Raw genomic sequence first — 13,515 nt, forward strand, 5'->3', positions numbered from 1 at the left:
TTCTAAAGTGCAAAACACGTCTTCTCAAAGTCATGGAAACTTTCCCTCCTGGCCTGAAATGCCCTCTTTTATTGATGTGGTGGATGCTGCAGACTGTGGCTGCCTTCTCCAGTTTGTTTCATCCAGCTGTGCCGGAAATATTTATATTTGAGGGTGGACTAGAACTTTTGGATGCCTGGAATCATGGTGTGCAAGCTTGAGATGGGCTGAAGACCAGCAGTCTGGTTCCCCCTCTCAGTAAGATGTTGCCCAGGTTGAGAGCTTAAATTCAGTCAGGAGTGCCAGGCTGGCTTGCCTGATGCCACCAGTCTGCCCAAGCCAGACAAATGATGGGCTATGGCACAAACACCCCACTTGGAAGGAACCATCTGTAATTCACTCCTCTGAGAACCCACTTCCCTGAGGTGTCAATGGTGGATTCACAAATTTACCCATTCAAGCCTGGCAGGTGCTGGAAGGCACACAGATGAGGTTGCCCCTTATTGAACACAAGCTGGGTGCTTTGGGGTGACACCTGGTTTTCTACTCAGTCATATTCATTTCTCTCCAAATCCATCAATTTGGGAAAGTGAATGCCATCTATCAAGTTATCTGATCCTTTGAGGGTCTTTGTGTACCTCTCAGTCCCTTCAAGAAAGTTCACCTGGATGAAACTGAGGAACCCCTCTTCAAGTGGAAGTGAGACTCAGCAACACCTGCTCTTAATCAGCCCCACTTTTCACCTTTGGAATTTTCCCCCTCAGTGTGAGGTGGAACAAACAAAAAAATACAGTACAGTAAGATAAAAATAGCAGTGACCCACACAAGCTCTAAGTAGGGTTTTCAAGGTTGCTGCCTCCTATTTTCCAGGCAAAATATTTTCTATTGACTCAGCACATTTCCTGCCCTTGGAAAAGCTTGTTGCTAGTGCAGTTTGAGGCCAAGCAGATCCTACCAAAAAGGGTAGCACCAAACAAGACACAAGTGAGGAATACAGCTGTGGTTTGAGACAGGTTTCTTGATGCAAATTATACAAATCTCACCATGGTGAATTTAAAGGACAGGGTCCTTTGTGGGAAGAGGAAATAAAAAATATAAAAATACGAGATGGGGAAGCTGCCCCCCCCCCAAGCCATTCACAAAAACTATTCCATGCACACCTCCAAACAAAGGTGACTCTGTTGGCTCAAACTATGTATAGTGGTACCTCTGGTTAAGTACTTAATTCGTTCCAGAGGTCTGCTCTTAACCTGAATCTGTTCTTAACCTGAAGCACCACTTTAGCTAATGGGGCCTCCTGCTGCCGCTGCACCGCCAAAGCACGATTTCTGTTCTTATCCTGAAGCAAAGTTCTTAACCCAAGGTACTATTTCTGGGTTAGTGGAGTCTGTAACCTGAAGTACCACTGTACATGGCACTAAACCAAAGTCGTATACATAATAATGTTAATTTATTTAGACCATGGCAGCTCAATGGTATCCCCAATCTAGACACTCACCAGGAACAACTTAAAATCTAGGATGCTGGAAGAGAAAAATCCCCAAGTCGGCTTACATCTACACCACTGTAGTTGACACTGGCTGAGGATTTGCAACCCAAAACATCTGGAGGGCACCTGGTTGCGGAGCCTGAGAGGCCTGCTCCAGCTCTCACATTTTAGTAGCATTTCTGCTGGTGACTTTGACTGGTTTTATTTTTCTTTGTACTGACTTTCTAAACAGTGGTTCTTGTGATCATGACCCACAGAGTTCTATGCAGAAAGGCGGAACATAAAAACAGATATGAAATTAAAGGGCCTGCAGCAAAGGATCTGGTTATGTATAGGAATATGTTATGCAAACATTAATCAAATGCAATTTGTTTCATAAAGATTAGATAAACAGAACCTGTAAGGCAATGTTACCCTGCATGGATGGCCCACACCAGTTTCCCTAGTGCTGCCACTAGAAACTGTCTTCTCTCTCTCCACTTTCCAGATCTTGGAGAGGGGCAAAACTATTTTGCTCCAACTATGCTGCTTCACTCAATGAGCGAAAGAGAAGCTGGGAAGGGTTGCTCAATAGCTGGCAGTTTGACAAAGAGATGGTTCCTGCAAGGAAGAAGGTGAAGGTGGGTAAGGGAGTTTTGGGTTTCTCTGTCCCGCTGCAGGAGAACCAAGCTATGAAGTCACCTAGAACTGGATCTGCATTAATGGACAGGAATCAAAGCACAAGCAACCCATAAGTTGGAATTTTCCTTTTTAATTCTTATTTTCATTGTGACATTGTCCCATTAAAACCCAAACTTCACCACCACCACCCACCCTGGCACACAAGATTTTAAATGGGGGCTGGGAGGGTGTGTTGCACCTCCCCCCCCACAAAAAAATCTTCAAAATTAGTGTATAATTGACATTGAGAGACTGGACTTTAGCCCCATCTGCCAGGACATAGAGACCTTCTAAAAATCTGCTTTGTAAACATCAGAACATGCTACAAAATGCCACATTGGAACCAACAGATACGAATGGGATCCTGCAACAGAAGGTGTGGCCCTGAGATATTGCTGTACTAACAGAGCTCCCATCATCATCCCTGACACTTGGGCCTGGCTGGTTGCACAGGCCGATGAGAGCACCTGGGGGGCGGCTACAGGTTCCCCACACATGGCAAACCTGTGATACAGCCCCAGAATCTGGCATCAACTTAATCAAATGAAAACATAAAAGGAAATAGGTCTCTGACAACTGAGAACCAAATGAATACTGTGGGTTAAAACATGATTGGATGGAGCAGAGACACCGCCCAGCAAAGGAATAGAGTTTGTTCATGTGGCATCTGAATCTGGCGAATCTCACCAGAAAGGAGGGGAAGGAAGTAGTCAGGTGACAGGAAGGAAGGATCTGTGTGAATGTGATGCCAAGGAAATGCCCTCAAATGTAGTCAAATATTCCCTTTTCCAATGTACGTGTATCTAAAACTCAAGGATCTTTTCCCTCAGTTTTCATTTTCAAATATAAAAAGTAAAAGGATAGCAACAATATAAAAACGAATAACTTCCACAATAAGCACCAAGTCCACAGGCCAGCCTTTACCAACAGGGTGCCTACCAAATGTTTCAGAGGGAAACTCCCATCTGTCCCAACATCATATGGCCGTACTAGCTGGGGCTGATGGGAGTTGTCATCCAAACCAGTCACCAGGCTGGGGAAGGCTGCCTTAAAGTAATTAAGCTGTAGTTCACACTGTGCAGTCATGTCATTATCAACCACATGACCTTTACTACATCACTGGTCATGATACAAAGATGAGCCCCACGGGCACATAAATTTAGAGCAGAAGTTGTGTAGTGAATGGCCTGGGTCCTCTTACACAAGTGTGTGGAAGGCAAGGGCAAAAGGAGAGTCCTTTTTGAGAGCGATGTCCCAAAAGGCAAAGAGGAATTCAGTTTGTGTTCAGAGTGTGAAGCTGCATGCACAGCAAGTGGCCCTGTGGGGACTTGACTGATCTATCAAGAATTAAATGGGAAAGAAAATGGAAATCAAAGTCTCGGAAGAGGCTCCCAACAAAACAAAACAGGAGTAGCATAATCACTGGGGGAGAGTGGAGGGAACGGCCGCCTCCTGCTGACACAAGACATCCCCAAATATTGGAATTCAAGAATCCAGAGGAGGAAAGGTACCCTCCGAGGGCAGTTGTAGGGATCACTTCTTGAGATCCATAAAGATAGCGTTGGTAGTTGTCTGTCCAAAGATAAATGCGCCAAGGATAACCATGAAGACGCCGTAGCTCACCATCGCCCACCAGCTATGGATAAAAGAGGGGAGATTGGCATGAAGCACACATGATTCCATAACCACTGACCCCACATGGATGAACTGGGCAAGAGGAGGCAGAAAAGAAGAAGCACAGCTCTTACCTGGCTGGTCTGGCCTCTTGTATTTCGGAGAGCTTGGTGTGGATGAGGCAGAGTCCTGGCAAGGAAGGAGCAGAGGAAAACGGTGAAGGGAAAAAGCAGCAGAAGGAACCACCAAGGCATTTTTTTTGCAGCCATCTAGATCTCAGAACGATGAACAGTTCTAACAAAGCCAGTGTTACATTAAACTGTTTTGAGCAATATCAGGTTCTTGTTGGTGTGCAAAGGAAGTATGTCTTGAACTCTTTAGTGAAAGAAGATCCACCGCTGAGGTGGCTGCAGAAGAGTCACTGTGCAGAAGAAAGTTGGTTGTGTGGGCTAACAATAAATTGCTAATTTATCCAAAGGAAGTGGGTGTGGGAAGGGTGGCAACTCGGGCTGAACTTATAGAGAAAGAGAATTCTGGCTAGGGGAATATTCTGGCCTGTCCAGAGCAGGTACCCGCGAGGTGAGGTGAGCCAGGCTGGTAGTAAAGACCACCAAATAAAGTTCCAAGGAAGCCATCGGCTCTGCTAAAAGCAGAAGTGAACTGAGGTCTTCTGAGTCCCTCTGTCCTGTTTACCCCTCCTAAGCGAGACTCCCCAGCCTGCGGGCAAGTGTTTCTCTGCCTCTCTGTAGCCTTCTGCCTGAAAGGCTCTCCCTGCCATTGGGCAGGGACCCTGGAGTGGGGGCACCTTGATTCCTCAGGCAAATCAAGCTGGGGGAGGCACCTCCATGGGTCCCTGCTCACAGCCTCAGGTTCAGATCCCCCCACCAAAAGCAGAATAAGAGCCCCCCTGTTATACACAGTCAGCCAGGGGAAACTACCTGGGAAAACAAAGATGAAGCAGGCAGCCAGGCCCCCAATGAGAGAGATGACTTTGCCAATGTCAGGAATGAACAAGGCCAGGAGGAGGGTGAGGAGGAACCAGCTGACCGTCTGCAAGAGGCGCCTCCTCCTCTCCCGCACGACGTCTTCTTCAACTGCCTCCCCCTTGTAGCGCAGCCAAAGGCCTTCCAGCACAGCTCTGGGCAGGAATCCAAGACAAAAGGAGGAGTTAGGGGTTGCCCTCTGCCACTGCAACACCCCCTGCAAGGACTGCACAGCAGCAGCTGAGGTTCACACCAGCCAGCCCCACCAACTCCTCCCGCTCCACACTCACCGGCCACAGAAATGCAGGATTGGGTAGGAAGTGAGAACACAGACGATGATGGAAACCCGGGCAATGGCGACTGGGATGTCGTTGGAGGGGTAGGACATGAGCACATCCTGCTCCACACTGGACCCAAACGTCAAGTATCCACAGACTCCTGGCAGGAAACAGAAGGAGGAGGAAGAAGAGGAGAAGATGATGAAGAAAGAGGTTCACAATGACCCAGAGCCAACCACCAGCCACTTCTCATCCCATGAGGGAAAAGGGTTAGGGATCAGTCTCCTTTTTGCAGCTCAGAAGAGGCAATTGCACGCTTCCTCTTTTTCATCCCGCCTACCTGTGCCCGTGTAGACAAAAAGAGCGATGACCATGGCTGCTGTCACAACGGCCCCCCATGGCTTCACCTCTGGTTGCTTCATGCTGTGGAAAACGGGCACGCTACTGACATGGCACTGCCAGGGAGAAGAGGAATAGGAAAGGGTTTTTAGGTGTGGAAGAGGAGAATGCAAGTTTTCTGATTGCGCAGAAGTCATCAGCCTTTGTGATTACTTGCACAGGAGATCCTTCTCCCAGGCTTGTTCTTTGGACTAGTGCAGTTTTTCCACACATACGTTTTCACAGCTGGAGACCAAAGAGCCAGTCAACAAATTCAGCAAAAAGTAGCCTTCACCAACCTGGTGCCATGAACATCTGGAGGGAGGATGCTATAACAGGGCCTCTGATTTTCCCTTAAGACGGTTGAAGAATAAGAACCACCTCTGCCTCATTCCAGGACCCAAGTAACTCACATTATCCCTTTTTAAATGCTTTCTGAACCAAATTCCATCTTAACTTTTCCTAGGACAGCTGTATTCTTATTCTACAGTAAACCATTTCCCCTTATCCCTCATCTGTCAAAAGTAGGGAGTGCAGGCTCCATATGAGCATGTCAAAAGCTTTTGTCTGTCTGTTCACACCTTATTCAACCTTTCTTGCAAGAGGTTGAGACTAGTGTACTTAGGATATCACATCCTACTTATAAAAAAATGGACAGAAAAAGACAAGGCTACATACCATAAACACCATACGAAAGAAAACACTACAATTTCATCCAAGATAAAAATGAATTAAACTTGAAACAAAGGTCAGGGTTTAGATTGATTATTCTGCCTCTCTCCCCATCCCATTGCACCCCCCGTGTCTCCAAATAGAGCTGTGAAAGGCCCCTGAATGAAACCCCAGAGAGACCCTGCCAGTCCGGAGGGCACCATGATAGCATAGAAAATATTGTTGTGTGGTTCACTGTTCACAGAAATAAAAAGCTTTTTTACATTGAACCGCTGGTTTTACATTGGTACAATTATTATTACTGATTAAATTTGTATGCTGCGCTTCGTCTGATCACAGGGCAGCTCACAAAATAAAAATACAAAATGAGAACACAAAATATATAATAAAACAAATACCAATAGCTGCTCCCTTCCCCGCAACACACTTAAAAGGCCATAGAATGTTTAATCAGCCAAAGGCCTGGTTACAGAGGCACAGAGAGAGGTGGACTTTCTTGCCCTCAATGTGCCCACACCCACCTGGGGCCTTCAGACAAGCCTCACCTGGAAGCCAAAGCAAATGGTGGGCATGGCATTGAAGACAGACATCCAAGAGGAGGGGCTGTGGAGAGGAACACACACGTTAGTTCAGGGTGTGGTTCAGCAAATGTCTACCATCAGCATTTACTCAGAATTGAAAAACCTCCTCCTCTGAGGGGAGTAACGTGTCAAGAACTGATTGGCAGGATCTAGTTTTAACTCAGACAGTCAAAATTAATGCAGGAGAGGCACTTCCAAGGAAATCAATCTATCTTAAGATGCACACCTCTATTTTCACAAGGATGAAGTCAGGTTACAATTTTCTATACAGACAATACCTAAACTGGAACCCTTCCACTCGCGAACACAGCCTTTCTAAATCTGATGTCCTCCAGATGTTTTGGACTACAACTCCCATTAGCCCTAGCCAGCCCAGCCACTGAAATCCAAACATGGAAGGCATCGGGTTGGGAAAGGATGGGTTAATGCATCCTTCTTCCCCCTACAGTGAGAATTACCCTCTTCCTTTCAGGTGCCCCCCACTGACTGATAGTTGAAAGTTGTCAAGTCCTGAGCAGGGGAGAACTGGATGGGTCCCCAGCATAAGGATGGCCAAAGGTCAGAGGAACGGGATGTGCCTCTCAGCAGCTTAAAGAGTGGGCAGATACAGTGCCCACCACAGAAATAAAAAAGCTTTTTTACATTGATAGTTAAAAACTAACTGGAGACTCTCGATTGGGTAGTCTAGTAATTAAATGGTCAGGTCTCTCCACTGCAGAAAACAAAGACAGGAGGTGAGGCAACTCAAGAAGGCGCCACCTCTTTCTGAAGGAGCATCACTCCCACATACCTCGTTGTAATTTCCTCTGGGATGTTCTCATCAGGCCAAATATATTTGATGATTATGATGGCTGTGACATACCAGGTCCCGACAACACTCAAGCAGCTGTGAGAAAGAGAGAGAGTGGGACAGGTGATGGAGCTGCTGCCGCTGCTGCTATCTCCCTTCCAAGGATCATCTTGAGATGCCAACACCCACCTTTTGCATCTAGACCTGCCCTTGACAGAGCAGTTCAATGGCACCTAGTCTTTCACTCAAGCAACACATCCTGGCAAGCAACACAGAGGCACGGCCTGTTTGCCACCCTCACACTTTCATCTCGTGAGGACCCTGGTTGGCAGCAGTGGCTGAGGAGCATTTGCCAAGATATGTGCCAGCTGAGAACTGGCCTGTGCTTACCTGGCGTATTTCTGGAAGCCAATCTCCTTGGGCACTGAGAGGGGAAGGATGAGCAAGAAGGCTGTGATGCTGATGGTGAACTTGCGGTCTGTGTACCAGTGGCCGCTCTCTGCCCCTGTGGAGTCCTTCATTAATGCTGCAATTACTAGACAAAGAGAGACTGCAATCATCCTCTGGGCCCAATCCACCAGGCAGAGGGAAGTCAAAGCTCAAAGGCCAGTGCACAGCTACACACACACAAAAAAAGACTCTCACAGAGACTTGAACTTCTTATGTCCAAGGAAACACAAAGCAACTGGCATGGAACTAAGGGGAAATTTTGTGTTATAGAAAGGTGTACAGAACACCAGAACCCAGGCAAGAGAAGCTCTGGGTTTCTTGCGCTGGACTACACCAGTCGCCAGACTTTGGGAGCTACGAGTCCTATCAGTCAAAGCCAGCATAGCCAATGGTCAGAGATGATAGAAGTTGAAGTTCAAACTATCTGGAGGGCACCAGGTTAATGGTAGCTCCCTCTGACCCTGTGATTCATGACGCTATGAAGGCAATGCTGGCAGAAACCCTTTTCATCACTCAGCAGACACCGCCAGCAAGAGGCATGCCTAGGAGTCAGCACAGCCCTCCCTGCTCCCCAGCAAGGGTAGCCTAATTCAAGAGCACAATTACTGAGACACGGGAGCTGAGCGCCTTTTGCTATGTGCAAGCCCCACCCCCCAAGTAGTCAGTGGCACACTTGCCAAGAAACTCACAGGCAGGAGGCTGAACAGGCACCTGGTGCCCAACCTATTCAATGTATCTGTGTGGCAGTCTAGTGTGAATGTGGTGGGTATTAGCCACAAAGTTCAGTTGGTGGCCTGGGTGCAAGCCATCCTCCCTCAGCCTTGCTCACCACACAGAGCGGTTGTGAGGGCAAAATGCTGTAAAGAAACTTAAAGTATTCTATATACTGAAAAACAGCATAGGCAGTTATTCTATATAGCCCCCCAGGCTGTAATTCCTCTGAAGGCTACAGAGTATGCCCTCTACAAAGGAAACAGGACCTCCTCTTGTGGCATAATTCTGTGAGTTTTCTAGTGTGGAAAGAACCTTTAGCTGTCCAGATGTTACTGAACTACAACTCTTTATCATCACCCCTGGCCATTGGCTACAGGGGCTGGTGGGAGTTGCAGTTCAGCAACATCTGGAGGTGTTCCTACACCTGACCTACAGAAAAAGTAAATCAGGAGCTGCAGCCATGGTGGATGAAGCCAGAGCCAAAAACAGGCAGTTGGAAGCTCTAGGTTGTACAGCTCTTGTTCTCTCTGCAAGCTGCACAAAACAAAGGAGGGGGCGCAGCTTCAAGCCTCTCACAGTACCAGAAACAGAAGGCCGAGTACACGTCAAACCCCAATGGAGCTCAATCAAACCTTGTCTTCCCAATAAGATTTCAAAATGAGGGAAGAGGGAAGGGCACAAAAGCCCAAACAGGCCTCCTCCTTTCCCAGCAGTACTCACTCTTGTCCTGCTGATCTCCAATGATGATGAGGAAGGCAATGCAGGTGCCAAAGGTGTAGACAGCAATGGCCACTTCGCACAGGATCCCGGTGACTTTGCCACACACGGCCCACACTACCTCCTGGTAGGTGCGCTCATTGCTAGCCTGGGAGCAGTAGGCCAGGATGACAAGGCCACCAATGATGAAAACCAGCATGCACTGCAGCAGAAAAGGGAAGAGTGGCACCATGAGATGAGTGGCAGGCACCAGCGGGCAAACTGAAAACAATAAAAAGCTCTGGGCATATTTTTTTTACTCATTTCCTGTCTTGCTTTCCTGCTCCATATATAGTTTAATTATTCTAGCTTTCCAACCTGCTGCCAACCTGGCTTTCCAGCCAGCACTGGTGTTATGATGCTAGGGCTGATGTGAGATGCAGTCCAAAACATCTGGAGGGCACCTACTTGGGGAAGGCTACCTTGTCCCCATGGCAATATTTTGGACATTCTATAGCTGAAAGTTTATTTTTAAAAATACTTTTAAGAGCCTAAGAACCACCTGCTGGATCAGGCCAGGGGTAGCCCATTTGGTCCAGCATCCTGTTCTCACCTGCAAGTAGAACCCAAGCAGAAGAGCACTCTCCCCACCTGTGACTTCCAGATTTAGAAGCATTACTCCCTCCAACAGTGGAGGCAGAGCATAGGTATTGTTCCTCGCAGCCACTGAAAGGCTTCTCTGTGAATTTGCCCAGTTCTCTTTCAAAGCCATCCAAGTTGGTGACCGTCACAAGACCTTCACAGCCGCCCACATCAAGCTGTGCTCCAGCCAGGCCAAATGAGAAAGAGCACCAGCACACACTGCAGATTCCCAAATGGATCCCTTCCCACCGCCCACACGTTTTCCCTCATCCCCACACCCTCCCTGCTTTCACCATCTGCAGCGTGATTCCTGCAGCCACTCCGCCTGCCATGCTGAAGGCTGCTGGGAAGTTCAGGAGGCCGGCACCCAGGGCCGCGTTCACAACAATGAAGACAGCTCCCAGCTTTGAGGTTGCGGCAGGTCCACGCTCTTCGTTGCCCTTGGGCCCCGTCTCCACATTGGGGCTCTGCAGCAGCCGGGCCCTCTCGCCGGCATCCGCACTCCATTCCCAGTCACCATATTCGGTGTTGATCCCCAAGTGGCTTTCAGACATCTCCTCCGCTGGAAAGGGCCACTCAGTGGCAGGCTAATCTGTATCCAACGAACCACACTTTGCATCCCCCCCCAGCCTCCGAGAAGCACCAAGCGTTATCCTGACAGGCATGGATGTGTGGCATATAGAAGAGACATGCCTGAGCTCAGAATAATGTCACAAGCAGGGCTGCTTGCAGTTTGGTGGGTCATATGGCCCTAGAAGAAACCAAAGGAAAGAGTCAGCTCTGAGCAGATGGAGAGGAAATACAGGCCCCTGCTCACAGAAAACCTCAAAACCCATGCAGGAGGGGAACATTAAAAAACTCGTTTCTGGGCCTTGTGATTTTTAAAGGATGCAGCAACTGCTAAGAGCTCAGAATCCAAAGTGGAGACCCAGGAAGCTATCCCAGCTCAGTACCATATTCACAAAGATTCAAAATTTGGCCCTAGCATACCTGTGGCCCAGCTCCCAAGGCACCAAACTCCAAGTGCCCAGCACCCAAATATTCCTTTGCAATGGCTAAAACAAGAAAAACTGAAGAGGTCTTCCATTGCTGCTTATCCTCTTTTGTGGGCTGCTAGAGAAACCAGCTGCATAAGCACTTCCCTCTACAACTCAGCAAAAAAGCTGTTTTGCTCATGCTGGGCAAAGTTTAGAATTGGATTTCTGGGGGGAAAACCACAAAACCACAGGGTGGAGCTGAAAGATTTCTCAACTGGTGAAAAAAATCAGTTTTGCTCCTCCCAAGCCCCATAATTTCTATTGCATATCCACTGTTGCGGTAAAACCATTTTTAAAAATTATTTGCTTACATCACCTAGTTTAGTCCTCAACTCCTCAATCGGCCATACAGAAGCGTGTGTTTTTTGGTAATCAGCAAGAGGAATTAAAATCTCTGAGGAGCAGGAGTGAGTCATTTGTTCTGTTTAAATTTAAACCCCCCTTCCCCCCAAGATTAACAAACTAGTGTAGGTTTCAGAAAAATCTTCCATCATTATACAACATTCTAGATAAGATTCACAATTAAAATTACCCACAAAGCTCTCCCCAATGTGTTCACTTGTGAGTTACATTTTAGGCTCAACTTTCCTCCAAGGGATTCAAGGTAGCGTCCTCCCCTCCCCTCCATTTAATCCTCACAACAGCCTGTAGGGCAGACAATGCTAAGAGATGACATCCGAGCCAAGGTCGCTCAGCGAGTTTCAGAGCGCAGAGAAGGCGCCTCTCCCTGACTCACCCACAGCAGGGAGAGGCGAAGGGCTAGACAGGGAGCCGGCAGGCCATTGTAAGCTGTGGGCTTAATGATCTCGGGGCTGGGAAGGAGACACCCCGCAACCCCTTTAGCTGCTCAGCCCATTCAAATCGTGGCTGGCCGGCTCGCTCCAGCGGGCCGGGGAGCCGCAGCTTCTACTCCAAAGTGGATGACGGAGGGGATCCCGCCCCCCGCGGCACCCCCATAGATGCGCTTGCCGCTACCGCAGCGGCGGCCCCTTCGTCTCCCTGGCAAGCTAGCTTTCTGCTTGCAAGGGAGGGCGCCTTCAGCCCGGAGTGGGGGCGAAGAAGGCTCGCCAGGAGCGGCCCGGCAGCCTCCTTGCCTGCCGCAACCCCGCTTACCCACCTCCTTCCACACCGGCTGCTCAGCTGACGAGAATCACATGGCGGCGGCAGCTGCAGCGGCGCCCTCCCCCGTACGCGCGGCATGCTGGGAGTCGTAGTTCTTGAGGCCTAACCGCGCCCCCTCAGGGGCAAGAAACAGAACAGGCGGCCTTGGACCGAGTCAGCCCACTATAGTCTCCGCTGACTCGCAGCAGCGGCTCTTCGGGGTTTCAGGAAGACAAAGTCCTGTCAGAACCAGGCCTAGAGGTGTCGCGGGTTGGAGCTGGGAGCTTTGGGTAGCAAGGATAAGGAACCTGCGTGGGGGAGCCCTCCGGGTGTTGTTGACCGGCAACTCCCATCATCCCGCCACATGCTGGCTGTTGGGATTTGTAGGGCAGCGCCATCTAGAGGGCCAAAAGTCTCCCAGTCTGCTCTGGCAAACTGGTTTCCAAACTCCGTCCCCCTCCATAATCCACTTGAAAATGGCCAAGGGTCTTATTGGCAGACCACTTCCCGTCTTTCCTGCCTATTATAGTAATTGTAATGCGGTGTGTTTAGGTGTTGCATATTTTTAAAACAGCATGGGGTGGCTTTTTTTGCTCCTTTTGTTTCTTATATTGCATTTTATCGAAATACAATTTGTTTTCCATGGAATTCAAATTGTAATGCTGTGTAAGAAATAAAGGAAGCAAAAAAACCCAAACAAAAACAGAGGGAGGGAGAGTAGTAATAATAATAATAATAATAATAGTTATTATTACTATTTTGATCCCAGCTGTAGCTTCCATTTGTGATGGGGAGGCTGAAGTGAAATCTGTAGTTGGATAAAGGAATAATGGCTCTCTCCTTCCCCAGAAAGTTCTGCTTCTGCCTTTCTCCACAGAGCCAAGTTCAGAAAGCTCCCCTTGTCCTCCGCTCACTCCACTTCTACTGGTATACAAAAAAAGGAAGCTTAGGCAGCTCTGGACAAATAGGCAAAGTCGCTCTACTTTTCCTATAGGCTTGTGAGAAAGGACAACGCAGAGTCTGACCCAGTACTGATAAGTAGGACAAGGTAGGTACTCTTGTCAAACTAATCCAATATGGTATTCAGATCTAGAAACATCTTATACAATGTAAGAACAAGAGGTGAAAATATAGCCACTATTAACATGAGAGCATGAACGTGCACTTGTTACTTCAGAATCTGCCTGGTGTAAAGACTGTCTAGCATCTCTTCATCACACTCTAGCATAGCCAAGAGAAGAGATCTGGTTTATGCAGAGCAGGAACAAGCCAAATAGAATAGACCTCATTCCCCATGTTATTCCTCACTCCCCATTTACCAGGATGCTACTGCTATGGGTAGAAGTGCTCACATACCTCACGACCACTCCCCATATAACAGTAAGGTACACTCTTCCTCACACCAGGCTGACTCCATTGTGCCTCCACCAGGATCATTCTGAACAGGATGA

The 13,515-nt window shown here is 48.2% G+C and overlaps 1 protein-coding gene across 5 annotated transcripts; it reads right to left on the reverse strand.

The window, feature by feature from the left end:
* Positions 1 to 2,203: 2,203 nt before the first annotated feature.
* Positions 2,204 to 12,386, reverse strand: SLC38A7 (solute carrier family 38 member 7). 5 transcript variants are annotated; one of them, XM_082232806.1, is made up of 11 exons: positions 12,081 to 12,386; positions 10,220 to 10,677; positions 9,309 to 9,507; positions 7,815 to 7,959; positions 7,425 to 7,520; positions 6,599 to 6,656; positions 5,344 to 5,458; positions 5,016 to 5,163; positions 4,681 to 4,880; positions 3,877 to 3,931; positions 2,204 to 3,764 (listed from the first exon to the last, which is right to left on the reverse strand). In XM_082232806.1, exons 2-11 carry the CDS (start codon positions 10,478 to 10,480, stop codon positions 3,662 to 3,664), a joined length of 1,380 nt encoding a protein of 459 aa, XP_082088932.1. In that variant the 5' UTR covers positions 10,481 to 10,677; positions 12,081 to 12,386; the 3' UTR covers positions 2,204 to 3,661. The 5 variants fall into 5 exon arrangements, with proteins under 5 accessions (XP_082088932.1, XP_082088933.1, XP_082088934.1 ...); XM_082232807.1 differs by lacking the exon at positions 12,081 to 12,386 and adding an exon at positions 11,700 to 12,066; XM_082232808.1 differs by lacking the exon at positions 12,081 to 12,386 and adding an exon at positions 10,917 to 11,405.
* Positions 12,387 to 13,515: the final 1,129 nt, after the last annotated feature.

Source organism: Podarcis vaucheri, assembly GCF_965113315.1.
Source record: "Podarcis vaucheri genome assembly, chromosome: 7".
NCBI classification, from domain to species: domain Eukaryota; kingdom Metazoa; phylum Chordata; class Lepidosauria; order Squamata; family Lacertidae; genus Podarcis; species Podarcis vaucheri.

Excerpts from the sequence above, each read along its gene's own strand:
- SLC38A7 (XM_082232806.1), bottom strand. The coding sequence starts at position 10,480 with ATGTCTGAAAGCCACTTGGGGATCAACACCGAATATGGTGACTGGGAA. Across the intron at positions 5,459-6,598 it reads CCATTTGCTTTGGCTTCCAG|TGCCATGTCAGTAGCGTGCC; the intron begins GTGAGGCTTGTC and ends TCTCCCTGGCAG. Across the intron at positions 4,881-5,015 it reads ATCCTGCATTTCTGTGGCCG|AGCTGTGCTGGAAGGCCTTT; the intron begins GTGAGTGTGGAG and ends ATTCCTGCCCAG.